Source organism: Haliotis asinina, chromosome 2 (genome assembly GCF_037392515.1).
Source record: "Haliotis asinina isolate JCU_RB_2024 chromosome 2, JCU_Hal_asi_v2, whole genome shotgun sequence".
NCBI lineage: Eukaryota > Metazoa > Mollusca > Gastropoda > Lepetellida > Haliotidae > Haliotis > Haliotis asinina.
Window position 1 is genome coordinate 3802888 of NC_090281.1, and position 21895 is coordinate 3824782.

The 21895-nt window shown below is 41.6% G+C and overlaps 1 protein-coding gene across 1 annotated transcript; it reads right to left on the bottom strand.

Annotated features, from left to right (window-relative positions):
* Positions 1–581: 581 nt before the first annotated feature.
* On the bottom strand, positions 582–20050 carry LOC137273147 (uncharacterized). Its single transcript, XM_067805620.1, has 9 exons — positions 19931–20050; positions 12092–12284; positions 11016–11148; positions 8376–8483; positions 7452–7628; positions 6945–7105; positions 6446–6689; positions 5669–5765; positions 582–2547 (listed from the first exon to the last, which is right to left on the bottom strand). The coding sequence occupies exons 1-9, from the start codon at positions 19957–19959 to the stop codon at positions 1512–1514; spliced, it is 2178 nt and encodes a 725-aa protein (XP_067661721.1). The 5' UTR covers positions 19960–20050; the 3' UTR covers positions 582–1511.
* Positions 20051–21895: the final 1845 nt, after the last annotated feature.

Sequence of the window (21895 nt, forward strand, 5' to 3'; positions counted from 1 at the left end):
TTGACATCTCAGTGTCAAGAAGTCGTCAGCAATGTCCTAACTTGTTTTAACCAATTAGTTACAGATGGTTTAATGTTTCATATTCGGACTTTCAGGCAGCGAGCAGCAGCAGTGAATGTGACTCTGAAAGTAACTGACTGAACGTTGTGAAGTTAGTAGACCAAACTAGATAGCTTATGACTATAAAAACAACTCAGTTGAAACATGAAATGGTTGGGGTTTTTTCAGAAGAGCTGTTTTTGGCGATACGTTCTGTAACGGATCTATGTATACATGTTTCGCACGAACAAAACAACAACAGCATTCTCTGCTCCCCTATTTAACGTAGTTAACGCGACTAGCCATTTGTATCATTTGACCTCCCGGGCCATGTGTATATAGAGTAGCTCAGGTCCAGCCCAGCTGTGTTGTGATTACGGGTGAAATATTCTGGTCACATTAAGTTTTCAAGATAGTAAATTAAATGTTTTAGACCCATCTTCTATCAGGTAAACGGCAAGAGATTCGTTCCACTTTGCCCTTACTGAGATTATACATCTCGCCATTGTAGGAAGCGGGACAATAACATACGAACAACCCGAGACAGTAATATGTTTAATTATTGCTATATGACAACATAACTATATACATCATTGATGTAATATACATATGGTGTGAGAGAAAAAGGTTGATTGTTTTGTCATATCTGCACAGATACAAATATTTTGATGCATTATTTAAAGTAACGTCCTGTAACACAGAAGTGGGTGAGTGAGGTTAATTTAACAGCGCTCTTAACAATATTCCAGCCATTTCAGGCTTCACACATTGTACCCATGTGAGGAACCGAACCTGGGTCCTCGGCGTGACGAGTGAAGTTAACCCCACTGCCCAAGTAACACAGTGAGGCAATACAGATGAAAATACATGGCAAATACTGCTCATATACCCTACAATACCGTATTACAGGTAACATACCGAGTACAAGTAATCAGCGTGGATTAAGTCATTATTTTCGTTGACACGTTTCATAAATGCTAGACTTTTGTAAAGACTTGTTACAATTCCTGACTAAAACGTTTGTTTAAACCAGTCAGATTTGTAAAGGTATTATTTACCAACATGCAATACTTAAAAACGCGCATATCTTAAATATTCATAAAATGCCCATGCTTTAAAAAATGCAACACATCTTCAATAATTCTGTATAATGTCCGTGTAGAATGGGTTGGCGGCTTGTTAAAATGCATAGTTACTAATGGGTACACATTCTACATGTAACCAAAGCTAAAATTTACATTTAAAACATACATTTACTTCAGGGCACAATTTAATAAGTTTCAGTGAAATGAAACAAAACCGCACTTACACCAGCTGCAAACGTTATGTATAAATCCAATTACATATATTCATCAGTAAAATGGCACAGGATGTGTTGGTGGTGTCATATTATCACGTGGTTCCTCCTAGATGAATCAGATATATTTGCATAGTGCCTGGGGCGTGTTATCAACTAACTCCACTAACTTCATTTACGAAGCAAGGACACGAAAGACGGAAATGACAGCTATCACTAGAACGTGACTATAACCATACTGACACGAATATGCACCAGTTGTAGGCGATGTAGCATCAACCTTTGTCGTCGTACGTGTTGTAGCTGACGTAGATGGTGCAGTAGAAGGTGTAGTTGTCGGTGTAGTAGGCGATGTAGCATCAACCTTTGTCGTTGTGCGTGTTGTGGCAGATGTACTTGGTACAATGGAAGGAGTAGTTGCCGGTGTAGTAGGCAGTGTAGCAAGTATTTCGCAGTTGCAGGATTCAAAGTCTAAGAGAAACTCCACAGTTTTGTCGTTAGAATTGTCTAGGAGATAGCGCCGTCCATATTCCCACTCGGCTCCCTGGAAACAGGGGTGTTCTCTCGCAGCCACGACAGCAGGCACGCATTCCTTGAGACAGTCACCCGTAGCAACACAGCTGGCAGTGACGTTGATGAAAATGGTGTCGAGAGGGTTACCAACAGATGGGACGTATAAGCCGGCCCAGTCACAGGTGCTGTTTTCAGGCTTGGGGACCGAGAAGGGTGCTGAGGGGGGTGCTGAGGAGGGTGCAGCGTCTTCACACTCACAAGACCGAAACAGCATGAGAAACCTGGCCAATGTCTGATCCATCCATCGTGTTACATACCTGAATATGTCACCCTGGAAACACCTGTGCTGCTTTGCAGTTTGAATGGCATTGTAACAGGCCGGCGAACACTTCTCAAACATATTACAGCTGCCGTATACAAGGCCATACAGCTGCACTACTTGTGGGTCGGTCGCCATCGACCTCCACGGGCAACCTTCATACACATCCTCCATGCTAAGTTGGCAGTAAGGAATGCTGTTGAAGCTGGTGAAGAATAAACGCCTGGAGTTTTGTTGAGGGTAGTAGGTAATGAAGCTATAGCACATCTCGTCGGACGTCGCATCGCCAAACATTGTTGTCGTCAACTTCTTGGTTGACGCGAACTCGCAACGCGTCCTCAGCTCGTCACCAGGTCGAATCTCAATGGGCTCATTAAATCTGTAGATAAATACAACATAAAATAATTCACAATTTCACGCATTTTTTTCCATTTCAACGTCCAAATTTGTTTGCATGAAATATGTCCATTTGAAACAATGAGGTTCTGATTAAAATTGCATTTAAATTGATTGGTAGTTTCTGTTTTCAAAAGCCGCTACTATTTTGGAACACAGTTTTAAAACATGAAGCGTCAACATCACGTAAGAACCAGTTATCTATCGACGCAGACACCTTGGGGATGAAATGGGCGCTCCCTCCGAAAATCAGTTATCAAACTGCAATACATTTCCAGTCTAGTAACAGACATGGTCCGCTTATATGGCCCTCATATCCAGGCACATTACCTGCTCACGTGCATTACTGTCCCCGGCAGTGTCACTGTGATACTTTCCTATACTCTTTCAACTATGTATTCAGCCATAACAGTGCCTGTGTTTGTTTGTCGCGTTCCAAGATTTTCAACACATACAGGAAAGTCATAACATTCAATGTTGGTCTCAACAACAGAGAGCAACGTCAAACGGGTTGTTAAACTCGAAAGCATCGTTATGGTACCAGATCACGCCTGTCACGCCTAAATGACGCAGCTTTGTGCACATACTTGCAGATCATCATATCAGCCTGATATGTATTCTCCAATCAATACAAATTACCTTTAACGAATGTAAAGTTCTACATTCACTTATTTAGCATTATGTTAACACAATAAGTAAAAATATTCATGCATAATGGCTTGATAAAGTGACCAGCACGACCCCCTTGACTACAAGGGAGAGCGTTTTTTATGTCATGTCCTGCTAAATTAAACTGGAATTGTTTACTGGTAACCTCATGACTGACTATTAAGATCTGACCATGAATCATGGCATATTCGAGAAGGACGGACATCAGTGGTCGGGGAAACAGACCCTTATCATTTCCACTCTTACAACGTGCAAAGGTAAAAACAACCCTTGATTTATTGTTCTGGAACATGTACCATAGCTGGGGGAACATTACAAATCGAGACCTGATTCTTACCAGCTGGGGCTTATTACCTCTCGAGAGACCAGCAGACCATTGTTGTGTGTGATGACCAGTATACCCCGACAGTCCTGGCTGCATGCTTGAATGCTAGGACTGAGGGGTGGGTATTACCAGCACTCACGTTATTGTATAGCCAGGCTAGGTCGTACTGCTAAGGTATTACCAGCACTCACGTTATTGTATAGCCAGACTAGGTCGTACTCACGTTATTGTATAGCCAGACTAGGTCGTACTCACGCTATTGTATAGCCAGACTAGGTCGTACTGCTAAGGTATTACCAGCACTCACGTTATTGTATAGCCAGGCTAGGTCGTACTGCTAAGGTATTACCAGCACTCACGTTATTGTATAGCCAGGCTAGGTCGTACTGCTAAGGTATTACCAGCACTCACGTTATTGTATAGCCAGGCTAGGTCGTACTGCTAAGGTATTACCAGCACTCACGTTATTGTATAGCCAGACTAGGTCGTACTGCTAAGGTATTACCAACACTCACGTTATTGTATAGCCAGACTAGGTCGTACTGCTAAGGTATTACCAGCACTCACGTTATTGTATAGCCAGACTAGGTCGTACTGCTAAGGTATTACCAGCACTCACGTTATTGTATAGCCAGACTAGGTCGTACTCACGTTATTGTATAGCCAGACTAGGTCGTACTGCTAAGGTATTACCAGCACTCACGTTATTGTATAGCCAGGCTAGGTCGTACTGCTAAGGTATTACCAGCACTCACGTTATTGTATAGCCAGACTAGGTCGTACTGCTAAGGTACTACCAGCACTCGCGTTATTGTATAGCCAGGCTAGGTCGTACTGCTAAGGTATTACCAGCACTCACGTTATTGTATAGCCAGACTAGGTCGTACTGCTAAGGTATTACCAGCACTCACGTTATTGTATAGCCAGACTAGGTCGTACTCACGTTATTGTATAGCCAGGCTAGGTCGTACTGCTAGGGTATTACCAGCACTCACGTTATTGTATAGCCAGACTAGGTCGTACTCACGTTATTGTATAGCCAGGCTAGGTCGTACTGCTAAGGTATTACCAGCACTCACGTTATTGTATAGCCAGACTAGGTCGTACTCACGTTATTGTATAGCCAGACTAGGTCGTACTGCTAGGGTATTACCAGCACTCACGTTATTGTATGACCAGACTAGGTCGTACTGCTAAGGTGATACCAATTTGCATTGAATTGTGAACTTTGTTCAACATACATTTTATTGATTACTGCAAATTTCATTTTTGTTTCACACATATTTCTTTTGCAGACTGATTTCCGTTCAAGTTTTTAACTTTCAACTTGGGAATCAACATGCAATATGGAATTGGTAACACCAATAGAAACTCTGGAACAAAACATCCACGTTGTGATCATAGTCTACTTTAGGGAACCAACATTTAAGCAACGCTTAATTTTAGCACCCAGTTAATTTCTTACGACTGGTTCCAGGAAGCAGGTGTCATAGGAATGCATATACTGTAAAAGACAATGTTCTATGTGGAACCTTTATGTCTGAAAGAACTATGGTTTACTTGTGTTTAATTGATAAACTGGCAGTTACATTATACGCAACGCTGGAAACAGATGATAAGGAGATGCTGCCATTTAATCTCTTGGCAGATTTACTAGTGTTATACTTATTTCCTGTAGCTGGACAATGAGTGAGTGAGTTTACATTTAGTTTCAACATTCCAGCTTAATAGCGAGAGTCTACCCAATCGAGCCTGGAACAGACAATCCAGTGATCAACAGTATGAAAGCTGCAGAATGAGATCCTCCCTGATTTAACAGTCAATACAAACGTGGGCCAACCGTGACGAGTAATATCGCTGCGTCTTCAATACCTTGAGTATATGTTTTTTAAGTATTCTGTGTCATTTGTATGATCTTTGGATATTTTCCCGGTGAAATTTAGAATATTCATCTATTCATTTCGAACCTGTAGACTACAATGTTCTTGTTGCATTGGAAACCGGACGCTGTTTATCCAATTAACTGCTAAATCGGACGAATACATGTGGTGGCCACTATATACACACCGCTTGTGTAATTTACCATGCTAATTTATTATGTAATACTTACTTGTGAAATATTGGGTTGTCATAGTTATATTGCGGGTCAGCTGCCACATCTCGGACTTTGACACCATTCCTGTACAGCTCCAGAAACATTGAGACGCCTGTCGATTACCAAACAGTCAGTCAGTTGGATATATATCCATCATGAACAGTATGATCAGATGTATGGTATATTTATTATACTCTTCTTTGATACACTTGTCCTGGTCATTTTCCGGCTAGCATTGCATGGTAGTCTACTGCTTTGTCCCCAGGAGACCACGGCCATAGCAACGACATCGCCGTTGGTAACCTACCATGTAGGTGTTTGTGTCCACGAGGACATAACGATAACGGCTGAGGATTGAGAGGTCTGGATCCCGACCAACAAAGCGCTCGTAGTCCTCACTAGTGAGTGAGTGAGTGAGTGAGCATGGTTTACGCCGTGCTAGCAATATTATAGCAACATCACGCCCGGCAGACCAGAAACGGACGTCACACAGTTACCGATGTGGGGTGTTGAACCCGGACTTTCGGCGTGCCGAGTGAATGCATTAACCACTAGGCTAGGCCGACTTTACAAACGCACGGTATCACAAGGTGTGCTGTTCTCCATACACTTTAGACGAACATTTCTACTATTTGCCACTTGTGCTGGCGGTGCTGTAAACGTACGTGTTATGATGATGATTATTATTACAGTTAATCATCAGTCATTATTTGCAGCATTTGAGCCATAATTGTGATGTCCAGTGTAATTATTATCATCAATATTACAGCACATGGGGAGTAAAGGTGGTACCTAGGTAATGCATGTGGTTCAAGACTGCTGTTGCTGTTACTGGCGCTGTGAAGGAGCTGTTGGTACAGACGCCGGGGACAGTAGCCAAGGTCTTCACACTTGTTTCTCCGGGTGGGATAAGCAGGTTCTCTTGACCAGTGGTCAGGATACCTGCATCGTGAGTTCGCAGGTTCGAGGTGTAGTAGATCGTCATTCCTGATTCGTCGAAATAGTTACTCCTCCTCTCAGGATTGTTCCAGTGGAGCTTTGATAAGAGCGAATGGGTTAGAAATCCTGTTCATTTACTGGGATCCAGTCTACATTCATGAAGAAATATTGAAAACAGCATTTTATAAACTCATTGACCAACAATTTGGCTTTCTAATTATATTCGGCGATCTTAACCCAACAATAAAGAACCGCAAAATTGAAAACAGACGCTGTTGGTAAAGCCGGTCACTCCCTCACTCACTCACTCACAAGGTCATCCGTGAGACAGATAACCGTCACTGTAGCTAACCTGAATAGCTAGCTTCTTAAAGCCGTTCACCCCAATCCTGAATCCCACAGTCTCGTGTATACAGTCGCCAGAGCTGCCCAATGTCCAGATGCTGGTGACGGCTCTACAACTACCACCAGGAAGCATACCACAAACAAAGGGCTGGGCGGTTGCAGGATCGTCTGAAAGGGAGAAATCAGTCATACATTCGTGGTACAGCAAATGTGGTGTCTACAGAAGGGGGTGGATGTGTACAGCCGATGATGTCTGCAATTGTGGTGGATGTCTACAGTTATCATAGGAGTCTACAGTTGGGTGGATGTCCACATTTGGGGATGTCAACAGTTGGGGAGAATGTCACAGTTGGGGATGTCCACAGTTGGGATGGATGTATACAGTTAGGTTGGGTTGGGATGGAGATCAGCAGCTGGGGTGGATGTCTCCAGTTTAGGGAGACATGAGGCGAGCGTCCACAGTTAAGATGCCCCTTATTCAGTTAACACTTCATTCACAGTAGACTTACTGTACCTTCAGTGCAGCCGAATACTACTGCATGGTGCATGATGTTGACGTTGTCGATGATGGGTTTAGTGGCAATAATGTGGTAGTCGGTATCGTTGGGGATGGTGAATATCTGGCACATGTAGGTAGTTTCTTCTGCAGGTACGGCAGTCCGGGGTAACTTCAGATCCATGCTTTTAACGTCTAGTTAGGAAAGTTGGGGCAGTGTTACTGAGAGACTCCCGAAATGTCACACAATCTTTAACAACAAATTATAGATATACGATTTCGTTAAAGCGTATTATATCATGATAGTGATAATCCGTCTGAAGTCTGATTAATTTTAGATACATGAATGACGTTAAATCTATAATAATATTACAGCAGTTAGTCCAAACACTTAATACGGATACTACAAACAGTCATTATTTTCGTGTCACCTTTTAAATAGGGTGCAGTATCATGCTTTCCGGTGTGATGTGATATATACCGAGGGAAACAAATAACTGAATAGCACTCCGTGACCTATATTTATTCTCAGACTTCCTCCCACAGCGCCACTCAAAGCTAGTGAAGAAAACTACAAAATATGAAACGAAGGCTTGAAATATCCCGTGTTCCGTTATCTGTTTCTCTCACTTTAAATTTATTATCATGGGGGAAAATAAGCTAACACATTTTAACGAGTGACTGACTGACTGTAGTTGTAGCAACATTCTGACCGGAAAATCCAGTGATCAACAACACGAGCATCGATATACGCAAGTGGGATTCGATGACATGTGTCAACCAAGTCCGCGAGCCAGAACATCCGATGGTGTTAGCTGCCTCCAACGACAAGCATGGGCTACTGAAGATCAATTCTAACCCGTACCTTCACGGGTCCATTTTAACGAGACTGCCACGCTATCTATGACTGAGCTCCTCCAATACAATGAGGTGGATACGTACTGACGTCATTGATGCTGTTGCATGTGAAGTCCGAAGCCTGACAGGCCGTCAGTACCCAGCTCTCGTCTCTGGCCAGACACTTGGGGTCGTTCCATGGGTCACACACACCTGGGGATAGTGGACAGAATGGGGTGATACGAACGGGTAGTGGAGAAAAAGGAGTAGTGACATCATGACAACATGGATAGAAATAACAAGGGGTTTGGAGGACTAGATGATATAGGTAGTGGACAACAGAGGATAGAAGCTGGAGGTGGATAGTACGGATGGATAGAACGGGTACTGCATAGAAGGGATAGTAGGGGTAGTGAGTAACAGAGGCGAGGGGAAAGGAGGGTGTAAAAAGAAGCAGGAAACATCAAATCTTTATTATTTATCATAATACGATATTTATACAGCGCACATATCCAAGCAACTAGTACCTGCTCAAGGTGCAGGTGGACATTTTGAACGCAAAGCAAGATTTATGGATGTGAGCTATTTTACTGTGAATAAAACGACTTTCGAAATGTGTAGTTGTTTCCTTCTTATTTTCGAGCCAGTCGACAGAAATTATTTTATGCTTAAAATTGTGTCCCCACAAATACATTTCAAATTAATACATGATTGGACAACTTCTCGGGTCCATTACATTTCTGTCAGCAAATGATACATTGCATCTGTATCACTTTCCACAAAAGCCCCTAGCTGCCTGCCACTGTTTGCATTCCGACACATGTCATTTAAATCATGAACACACTTCCGAAATATCATAGTGGTAATAAAATTATTTTACCATTTCACATTGATGTCGATGGTCCTGAAATATTTACTTGTGCAAGAATGATGCTTCAAGTTGTTCTATGTCCATACATAGTGTTGTTTTGTAAATCAGACTTTCCGAAAACATGTATCAAAATATTCCTTCCAATTCCACAATTTCAAATACATACATTTTTGGAATTGCACCAGAAACCTACATTCTTATCGCTAATGTAACCTGATATGTTATTCTACAATGATATATTAAGAACGGATGTTACGAGAGTAAAGTGATGAATAAAAACGTTTCCCGACCATAAAAGGGAAAAGTCGCACAGTGCAAAAACATTTCAAAGCAGAATCGATGAAATTGCAAAATTTTTATTACCGTACGTTACATTAAAGAATTGTATCACAATGCCGTGTTATTTAATTTGCTAACAATCTTTATGAAAGTTGGTACGAATATTACGTTCAGAATTGCAATGATCCCACCAAGAGAAGAACAAGTCTTTGCTCATTTTTCGGCAACTGTTTCCCCTTTCGCATTAACGAAAGCATTAGCCATTTTAGGAGAATTTGTTGCGTTGATTTGAGCACAATCATTCCATGTAATGTTAAAGGTAAAAGATGGCAGTTCACACATCAATAGGATTCACCAACACAACAGCGAAGTTTCGTTGTGTTTTTGTTTACATGAGTCCACAAGATGGCGTTAAAGTAATTTGTATGGTGGGGCGATGAGGTACCCTAGTGGTTGAAGCGCTCCTTCGTCACGCCGAAAACCCAGATTAGATTCCCCACTGGTGATAGGGAACGCCATGACAAGACATTGACGGTAGAATTGGCAAGGTAGCAGACCGTGACGCTTGCTGTATGTGAAGGAGCTGTGTACTGCTGGAACAATTCCCTCTGTCGGTCCAGAAAAGAAATCATGTGACATGCAAGGGTTTCGTTCATATATCGTTTGCTGTCAAATTCCTCTGAACCACCACTAAATCAGAGCCTTTTGTGCTGGAACTTTCCCTCCACATCATGACACTACCTCTACCTCACCTGTGGACTTGACGAATGCAGTTAGGGCAAAACATTCATGTCTCCGGCGTTATACTGTGTCTTCTATCTCGCCAGTGAAGAGAAAATAGTGATTCATCACTGGACCAGCCTCGCCTCCAGTTTCTTAGGTTCCAGTTCCAGACGCTATGACACCACACGCTGATGGTTTCAAAACTGGGGACGGCAATTGGCCTTCTTGGTCGAACCCCCTCTTCACGCAATCATGTCCTGACAGTTTGGTCGGAAATATCTTTCCAAGCCTTGGATGGGTAGTGCAGTCTCCACGACTGTGGCAAGGCGATGACGGAACACCCCGGATGCCCTGGGTTTGGGTGGTCATTTTAGATGTTGAACGGTGATCAAGGACGGAATTAGGAACCCCATCAGAGGGATGCGGTACTCTGTCATGTAACTGCAGACTGCGACTCCTCAGCTCCATGATGATTTATGATTTCTTTTTAATGCAAAAAGAAATGATAACGCATGTTCTACCGCTTACTTGCACGTGCATTTTGCTTTGCATGTTTTCCTGGTGACACTGTGGCGAATATTCAGACATTTCTAAAACTAGAGGGAAAGTTGAATTTGCCGAGTTTGGCTACTGAAGCTGTTTACAATCACAAAGATTTGCGAATGAAAAGGTATATTTGTATTGCTTTGCCGCAACTACGCGAATCCAATATTGTCAAAATTACCTTTGCGTTTCTTATCATAAGAGTGACCTTAGTTCAGCTAGGTTTCGTGAGACCCTCTCAAACTCAACTGGTAGGGTAGCGATGAACCGATAGGATTACCAGTTTACCAGAAGGCAGAGTCTCTTTAATTACCCCACTTGCCACTCACCTGGATGGGACAGCGATGAGCCTGAAGGCTGAGCCATTCCCTGGGACCAGGTGCAGTTGGGGTCACCCAGTTCTTGGCCGTTGGTCAATCCGTCACCATCGGAATCCTTCTCACACAACGCTCTTGTCCATACCTTGAGTCCATTGAAAAAGAAATTTTAGGGCCTTAATTATTATAGAATTCTTTAGCATTTCGAGTGGAGCCAGTTATATTCTCGCCGAATTTGTCAATTTATTTTATGAGGAAAGCTGTTAATCACGTGGGGGACATGGCCAGGTATATTAACGAGTCCTGTATGCAAGGTAATAAAAGACGAGTTTGCGGGTAAGGACTATCACTTCTTTGTATTAGGTAATTGATACCGCTGTGCTGATGTTTGGTATCTTTATTGTAATGCAAACACTTGTGTGGCGCTGATGTTCAGGTCAGCTGCTCAAAGGCGCTTTGTTTTTTCCCTCCATCACGGGACGTGAATCTCAACGGCACGTCGTATTATCAATCTCAGCTCCTTGGGGAACATGCATCTCTTGCAGCCACTAGGTGCAGCATGTTAATGTGGCTTTGTCATCCTTACGAGATACCCATTCACAGCTCGGTGGAGTGGGACACATAGTCACTGCACTTTGTCCAAGTTAAATGCACATCGCTGCACCCGCACGTGGAGACCATCCGGTGATTTACCAACGGATTCGTGGGTTATTTTAAATGCACAGGGTTGTGTACTGTACACTTGGAGTTGTGATAGCACTTTATAGAGTCTGCACACAAAGGTGACTGCAAAATTTTTACACCTGGCCACAGGTGGGCTGGTCACCTGAAGCTCGCCGGATCACTATCACTGTCTGTGATATCTTATACAAACAAAACGTCTTGCAATCATACACGTATGATTTTGTTTCAGTTGTAGTAACACAGGTAAAACAAAACTAGAGGACAAATAGAAAATGGGCGGAATCTAGCTTGTTAGAGATATTTTATAAACTTTAACTTGTAATTGAATTTGACAAGGAAAGTGTAAATTCTTCCCTTTCATAAGAAAATAATTTATAATTACATAAGGCACAACATGGTCTCACCCTGCCGTTGTCTGCAAAGTCCTGTCCGAAGGGGTTTCTGGACCCTCCCCCAGACGCCCGTGTGTGCCCCACACCTACCCAGGTCTCACCAGCTTTACAGGGGCTTGCAACATTGTGGCCATTGGGTATTTTATCTCGGTAGCTGCCGTACCCTGAGACCGTGTGCAGTAGCGCCACGAGGAATAATGTCCATCTGCAAATAGGTAACATTATAAGTTGTTCACTGGTCCCCAAGGGATCCGAAATCATATACAAACATAAAGGGTCCATCAACTAGGGCTCTCAAGAGTCCAAAATTTGGGGCTCGAGTACTGTAGAATGCCCTAGAATAAGTGAAATTCATCGATACGTTTTTACTGCGAACGATACGTCAAATAGTCATTGAACGTTGACCATGGTTAAATATTTGAATCAGGATTCATGGTTTTTTTTCACTTATTACAGTGAATACGTATTGGTTTTACCCTGAAGACTAAGCACATATTGAGTAACACTGCACTGAAGTTCGTCTCCCGAGACTCCACTGAAGGGAGATCACGTCAAAAGTATGAATTGTGATTAAAACTTTAGCTACTTCACGATATAGTGAAATCATTCACGATTTAGGTCTCCAAGTGTGAATTTAATTCGGAATGCGTATGTGTGTGTCGATTGTTGAAATGTGAAGGTAAGAATAAATGATTATCTATGTAGAAAACAAGATTGAAGACTAATTGTATGAAATTGTTTGTTTAATGAAATTGAAACAAGAGCTCATCATTGAAACACGACACATCTTACCAATTTATGACATTATTGCTTTCAGAAATTGCCGTCAAAGGTGATATAACATTAGCCCGACACAGCGTGATGTGAGTTGTGAGTTCTCAAGGTGCATGGTAATTTGGTTGCAATGCCTCACAGAAGCCCTGAAACTCTCCCCTTTAACAAGGCTTAATGGCCGCATATCATAGCGCACATAAGCATTTCATAACACCTTCAAACAGTTTCCTGTCAACAGGAACGATTTTTGCTAATAAACTTGCTTGCGGAGCTGGTTTTTTTCTGTCTACAACACTTATTTGCTGGCGAAATGCCACAAAGTCGGAATATGGGGGTATGGGGAATGTTGCCCACAAAGTCCAGATCAGTTTTTCTGTCTTATATCCATGTTGAATGCGTGAGACGTTAAGAGTTATCTCCCCTATTCAATTTGACCTGAGTTCTCCTTTAGCCCTGCCATCAACTCATGGACCGCGAGGGACCAGTGAGCAACGTATTTATCCTACCGAACACATCAGTGTTCATTTCGAACTGTTTGAAGCACTGCTATCGGATCAAACCACAAAAGTTATAGTCATCTCCCTGCATTTGCAAAACATCGGTCAATTCTGTACACCATACGTGATTCAATTATTCGAGACAAAGGATTACTAACACGTAGTACCAAGTGCATTCCCACAGTTGGACATACCCAGCAGGTAGCAAGTGTTAGCGGTGTACATTAAAAATAATGGAAGATCAGAAAACAGCATTTATGTGTGAGGTAAGATAAAATATACTGTACATCACAGACAGTAAACCTGACCCTGGCCTAAACCTTATCTAGTCTTGAACGATTTAGCAAGTCTAGATTGCCACAGATTGCTGAGCCCATTTGAATTTGTTTTGTACATAAGTACTTTGATTTTATCTTTTGTTAGGCAAAGCAGTGTTCAACAACTACATCATATCGGTTGAATAGGAACGAACATAAGGTCGAAGCAAACTTGTATGATAAAAGCTAAAGATTTGGGATGAAACAAACCAGACAATGTGATAAACCTCTTCGAATTCAAAATATTGTGTAGAAGAGTGGTTGAGTTGATTGAATGTATTAAAATTTGGCTTTTAAAACATTTCTCTTATTTTTCAGTATATTTAAATTTAGACCTCTGACTGAGTGGGACTAATATGAGATGGGGACTGATATCTGACGGCAACTTCTGCACTGCTGGTCCTAGCAAGATGTGAACTATTCATCATCACCTAAGAACTTATGTAGACCGAGAATCCACTCTGTATAACTACTCCGAGGGGCTTTGAGAGGAAGCATGTCAGATGTATCAACAATGTTCAATCGGTCTAGGTGGGTATCCTTTTTGGGACTTGACATTGGTTTTTAAAGTGGCCAAGATGTTTGCAAGTCTCGGTTTTAATGGCAGACCACCTAGAGTCGTGTAGCTGCTCTGGGTAGGGGTCCATCTCCATAGGTGGTGGTCCTCGCGTGTAGACACACAGCATGCCTTGTCCCGTGGATCTGAGAGACCTCGGAAACTTCGAGGAGTTCCTGGGGATACACAAGGGCTAGGTCTGCCCTTGCTAAGTTTAACAGGATCACTCTATCTTTCTTTGTCACAAATATGTGATGGAGTGTGAGATCTGTAACAGCAACTACTACTCGCACCGGGTGTTTCCAGCAAGATATGAACTAATCCAGACAAAGATATGGCCTTAAACAAGAATACTGTAATAAAATTAATCACTACAGATATTCATCCATATATTCGTATGCTCCCTTACCTAAAAATCCCCATAAAGCCGAGCTGACGCCAGGTGTTCTCCAAAACAAACCTGATATTTTGAGGCAAAAGCAAGATGAGTATTATTCGGGATTAGTTTCCAAACGCGGGTCTATGTTTACCAACGTTCAGATCCCAATCGCTGGCAGACATATCGGTCAATAGTCTACTTTGAGATATGTTTGCCTAGCCTTAACGTTTACTTGGTGATTCGATATGACAAACATTTTAGCATTCATTGTCTCAGTTGGGACGGGAGAGGGGATGCTGGTGTCGGTAGCGACTGTAAACCCACAATGCAACACACAGTGGACTACCTAGTTTGATGTTCAGTGGTGATATAAGAAATGTTTCATTGAGTGAATGATTGAGTGAGTGAGTGGGTGAGTTTTACGCCGCACTCAGGAATATTACAAGTATATGGCGGCAGTGTGTAAATAATCGAGTCTATTGTTTACATGCTTCTGATTAGAAATGTATTTACCCATCAGGCCACATGATGTTTTACTGGGTACTCGCTGTTTTAGTCTTCTCTCTCAGCTTAGAGCAAAACTCACTTAAAACATGATATTCGTCAGATGAGTAGAAGCAAATGTCCCCATATACTCACTCTAAGATATATACATCAGCACCTCGGAGTTTTGAGGAGGAAAGACGCAATATAAATGTGTTTTTTCGTTGAACATTTAACAGTGTGACAAAAGCTAGCGAATTTCAGCCAAACGTTATATCATGTAGAAGTCAGTTTGGGCGAATGTAGTCGACACCAATGTTAGGTGTGTTTTTCCTGTTACGCGAGGCGTGTCATATTTAAACGTTTTAGTGCGTACTTTCGCCAACAGTTCAGTCAGCTGATTATTGCGACACACTGAACGTTTGTTGTGAAATGCGACTAGTCGGTCAACCGGTACTCAAAGTCTGTACTCACACTGTCATGGTTCATCGACTGTGAAAGGATTTCTACTACAAGAGACGGTAATCTATTAGTAACAGTACATTGTGTGGCAACACGATTCTTTTCAATGGTTAGTGTGTATAAAGCACTTGTTGGTTTAACATATATGTGTACACAGTTACAGTTCTAGGTCATATCAGCTGGACAGAATGGACAGAATGTAAACCCTACATGACTGTGTATGCCAAATGTAAGGTTGCGACATCACATGAACTGTAGGGAGGGGCATGTCGAAACACATACAACAAAAACGACGACTCTGGTATCCACGCACAGGCACACACTTCATGTGTGTAGTGTTATTTTATGTCTCTCACATACATAGTTACGAACGCTGTGTCACAGGCCCTCGTGTCTGGGAGTATTAAAGATAAAAAATCAGATGACTCCCAGTCGAAATACTTCAATCGGTCAATCAATGTTTCTCAAGTGGCTGAATGAAACTTGCAGATATGTTATAGAAACTATAGTTGATAGATTATGGCTTGTATGCAAAGAACGCTATCTTGTTCGAATACCATGTTTTATTAGTGTGTAACGTATATCAACATCTAAGGTCTCTATTTTGCCAAAGATAGACTATTTGAATCCTTCCGTACATAAATGTTTATATCAGATGTAAATCCAGAAAGTTTAAAATATAGCAGTGTATGTCCTGCTGTAATGATCCTTGACGTAGTCACTTGAACAGATTGTAACATAACCAAACTGTATGTTGTTGTTTATTTTGTACATTGAATATACTATTTCATTGTCAGTTGTAAATGTAGAATGGGCCTGTGGCCTCCACTACAAGAAATAAAGATTGATTTACTAAAATGTTTCACAGTCCAATACATCATGACAAAGCCTGACACTTCGATGCACACCATCCGGCTGCTTTGCCTATCGCTACGCTACCATCTCACACAATCAAACAAAACATTATGTGAAAACAGGCATGAATAATTGGCCTGTTGATCACCATTCATGACAACTAACAATTCTTCACTGAAATGTATGCATGTGGATTGAAAGCTGACTTCGACCCTCAACTAAAGCTGATGACAAATGGATGACGGCAGGTCGTCACAGGGGTGTGGTGGAAACAAGCCCTCTGACCGGTACACACTTGTTTAACAAAACATTCACATCGGATGCTTCTTTTGAGGAGTCATTGCTGGCAAAACGTCTTCCATTACCAAGTCAAGAAGGCAATGAAATTCAACATCTCCGAGAATTTATCAAAAATGTGCATATTTAAACTAAACTTGTCTGCCTCGTGTTTCGGTGCTGTCGGCAACCGTCAACAACATCGAGGACACTATGTACCTGACTGGGCAGTTATTGGTGCTGTGAACAACACAATCAGCAGAGCACCTGACCTCTTTAAACCCCAGGGCACCTCATGACTAGAACGTCAACTCTCCTTACACATTGCTTGCAAACAATAGCCGATTACTCCCGGACCCACCTGAACCATTCGATACAGTCCATGAACAACCTTCCTGTTTGGGCACTCTACGGTTGCAATGACTTGGATTCTCAAGATGAACGACAAAACGCGAGCCTCATCCAAGCTTCGGTTGCTACCCGGACAGTCAATCGCCTGACGACATAGCTTTATACATCAATTCTCCCCAGGAGGTGTACAACAAAGAAAGGCAAAGGGGAGGGGCACTGATGCGGAGCGAATAATGTTTCTCGCCAAGGGTCTAATTACGAAACCAAACCGCAAATTGGTCAGCGCCCGCTCCTTCGACCGTGACGGACAAAGGAACTGGGCTCCTGTCCATATTAGCAGAATTTCTTCACCTAAACAGTCAGGAGGCCGGATGCCCATCATATGCCATTTGTTTAAAAATATCCATGGTATTCCTTGTCTGATCGTAACCAAATATCCCAGCAGTGTAGTTCTTTTCGGATGCTTGGATGGTATAGTTACGTATACTGATCCAATTTGATCCTATTTCTGTGTTTTTAACCTCGATATTTAATCATGTTACATGAAAATATGATGTCTACAGGCACATAGCAAGCCATTTGTTTCAGTACGGAAGATTGCAAAGCTTTATATATAGGTAGTTTTGAGTGTTGGTTCAGCTGTGATAGCAAGTATCATACGTAAATTTTGGTAGCTATGGTAGCTACAATGGTTTATTATTTATGCTAATAAAAACACACAGTTGATTTATTTGAATTCGTAAACAAACAAAAAACGATGACTTTGCCTTTGGTAGAGAAATCTGAAAATTTTCTTACGTAAAAAAACCCTTATTTCACCTATTTTCCCAAGTACACAGCAAATGCCTGTGTGTATTCCTTATGTAACGAAATTCTGTTGGTATCCTCAAAACAGTTTCGTCCCATAAGTATTTTCAGGCTGCGTGCGACACAGAGATTACATCTTCCTTCCTGTAACTCGCGTTTGATGGTGTAAGCCTACACCTGTTATTTGTCATCATTCTCTGGATTGTCAATTAGTGAATTTATAACAGGTGTAATTAATAGTAACACCACTTCGGTTACACAACAAAGGTTCAAATTTGGCATTTCACCTGTCTGGAGTAAATACTCAGCTTTATAAATTAAGGTCTGTAATGGCAAATGTATTTGCATGTTATGTAATATGTGCATGTAAGTGATGCAAGAGGGTTTATCAGCTGAGTTACAAAAACAAACATCGATCAAAGGATTAACCGATAACACATTGATTGATTAATTACTTGTATCTTCTTGCGGATTTGTCAAAAGGCAGTGTGTGTAGATGACTACATCCTGTCGTAAAGAGTGAGTGCAAAAACAACATCCTCCCTTCAAAGAATTAACCACCCTTGCGTTGATTGATTGATTGCTCATTATTGGTTAACTAAATTACTTAGAATAGTGGACATCATACAATTAGTTGCCAGGTGTGCTATCTTGGGAGACCAATGAGAGGTTTATCTGGTTTTCACCATCGAAAGACGTGAAACGATGTGTTACTTTTTCGCAAACTAGACACTTGTAAGACACGCGACACAGAGCAGGATTATTTACCAGCTGCAGGTGAATGGAATACGATTTCTTTTACGTGGATATTGATGGATACATTCCTGAACAAGGTAGTAGCCTGACATTATTGCTATAAAATTAGTCTGTTTTACATTCATTATTTGCATTTTGTTTTAATTTGTTTGTTGTAGCATTCAGCAGAATCTGTATGACAGAAAACACACACTAGATCGCGTATGTGTGTGAAATAGGATCCACATTGGCAAACTATACAATGTATAAATGTTGCTTTTGTGTTAGAAATTTACTATGAGTATAAGCAGATCGTGTGTTCTTTTATTAATTTTCAGAATCATACAAATATGACTATAAACTAATTAGGTTTATCACACAAAATATAGAGACGTACATTGGCTTCGTTATTTTTCTGTCCTAATAGTTTTTTTTACCATTTCTACCACTGGCAGATGATTAATCTTCAAAGTGTTTCATTTGGTTTCATAATACATTTGTAATGAAGTTAAAATGACTTCACCTAAGTTGATCTGTCTATAACTAAACTATCAATTGCGCTTACGGAATGCGCAGCAGAGGTCACGAACCAGTCACGAATTCTGGGATATCATCCGGGTACTCACGGGAGAAAAACAATAACAAAAGTTTACACCAGTCCACGGAAATTGCTCCGCATCAGTGCCCCTTTTAACGTTTGATATCTTTATGGGAGACATTTCCACGTCTTTAGATACTTTCGCAATGAAAGATGAACTGATGAAATAGTTTGCAATGTCATGACTAGACTGCGGTGACAGAGACATTAGGTTTGTCACTGCGAACTCTATGGCGGTGTGGTTATGTAAAGTCATTTGTATCATGCGCCTGAGGCATTTATACTGCATTCTGTGTTTCATAACTTACATTTGTGACGTCATTCCATTGTCTGCTAGCTCCATTACTTATCACGAATGGAGAGATGAATACCAGTTTCAAATTTAAGACTTCGTTTTGTCATTTACTTTTGATGTAACTTTAGAAATGTTTCCAATACTTTGAAAGTTCTTGCAGTTTCCTGTACCCCATTCTCAATCACCTGATGAAGGAGTAAGCATTAACTCCGAAACGTTGTGTTCTCATATAAAGAAGTTGATATCCATAAAATCCTCATTCTTATGATTATTGATTACTGAATCGTGACTATACGTAGTACCTGACGTCCACATGTATATCCGCACCAGTCACCCACAGTGTACTTAGTCCAGCACTACAGCTCCACTGTTAACACGGGTGTACACCCTCAACCCATTTCAGCTTTAAACTCTACAGTAAACAGTAAACGGGGTAACTTACACACCGTAAACAATCGGAGCCTACCTGTACGAGGTTGCAGACACGTCCAGCATGATGAAGATCCGACAGTTGGACTGAAACGATCAGATCTGAGTCAGTTGTCCCGAGGCATTGTGTGATGAAATACCGTCACGCGGCTACTGCACGTGATCTGTCGCTTTGTAAAGAGGTAAATACTATCCCTTTTCAAAACCTCGTCCAATTTGGTCTGAAAGGCTTAGTGTGAACAAGCACTGTCACGACAGGCGGTGAACGTTACTATTCTATCCAAATATATACTATCCAATAGATTGAGGTTGGTCATAACCTCAAGATGTCGATGTCAACTTGCTCGTGATAACCTCTAATATCCATCACAACCTGGTGGCAATAACCTCGAATATCCATGGCAAACTATTGGCAATGACCTCGAAACATCCGTGACAAACTATTGGCAATGACCTCAAAATATCCACGACAACCTGGTGGTGATAAACTGGAAATATCCATGATACCCTGTCGGTCATAACACCAAACGTAGTTGACAACCCGTTGATGATAACCATCTAATGTCTATGACAACCTGGTGGTGATAACCACCATATGTCCACGTCAACCTGATTGTTACAACCACCAAATCCCAATGACAACCTGTTGGTGATAACCAACAAACCCCCGTGACAACCTGTTGGCGGTAACCGACATGACAAAAGCCGTTGACCACAGGTACAGATCTTCCATCGCACGATGAATGCTTCACAGTATCCTCCCCACTCCCTTTCCACAAACAGTAACTGTAGAGCGGTTTTAGTCCAGCTTGATTTCGGGTTTTTCAAGCGTTTGTTGTTCTTGCCAGCAGAAAATACAGACCCTTTACTACGTTTAAACTAGATATTAATCCATATCATGTGTTACTTGTATATTGTTTGTTGCTGCACGCCGCATACAGCTTATTCCAGTTATGTGGCGACGAGGGCGATATCCTCGTAACTATTCAGTGGATGGTTACTCAGGCATGACGCTATGCGTAAACACCGACTTCTTTTATCCAGTCAGGTTGTCGGCTGGTAGATTGAAACATGTCTGTTCAAAAACATATAGCGGCTTCTAACGACAAGCATGGCCTGCTGAAGGTCATTTCTATCCCGTATCTTCACAGGTCTGTTTTCCTTATAACTCATCCGGTTAGAAATCGGCCCTTCAAACCGTAGACACATTTATTATACAATAAAACGATTTAGTGAGAAAGCTCAGCTAAGCGCTGCGGTGTCCATAGCACTGTGCAAACGTAGCCTACAACCTCAGCCCTACTCCCAATGACACTTTTCGCACAAAACACAAGATACATAGACAGATTATGTGTTCACCCAAAATGTATTAAATGACAAATACAAATAATATATACACAATGAATTACACGTACATAAAAATTTGACACGTATGAGCCTTCAACTCATTAAGATAAACAAACAACAACATGACTGGATTCCATGTTGATTGAATTATTACAACTGCTTATTTATAAACTAAATCCACTAATGCCACAACCATGTCTGTATACGTATGGCCTCTAATGTTTAATGTTGAGTGTATTGGTGAGCACTGAAATGTCATTTCCCTGTCTTACACGAGTCAAGGTCAATATCAAGTGTAACTTCCATGTGACTGTCCAACAGCCAGCGATCCACTCCCTATACCCCCTGGCAGCCCCCTGCTGATCCCCTGAAAGATCAGTCTACGTCATTCCTCGTGTAATGCAGCTTTCATTTGAGTCAGTTTCTCTACACGAGGATCCCTTTGTTGCCCACGACGATCGGTCATGTCCCCGATATGCTATAAGAGGTAAAGACCAGAGCTCATTCAGAGCAGAGCAAAACATGGAGTTCTTAACTGAGTTCTTTATGTATATATTTCTTGACATGTCATTTCCCTGAGTCTTTGCAGGTGTCTCCGATACAGTCCTATCCGGGATTCGAACCCAAACTCCAAGACTAAGGCATTTAAGCACCA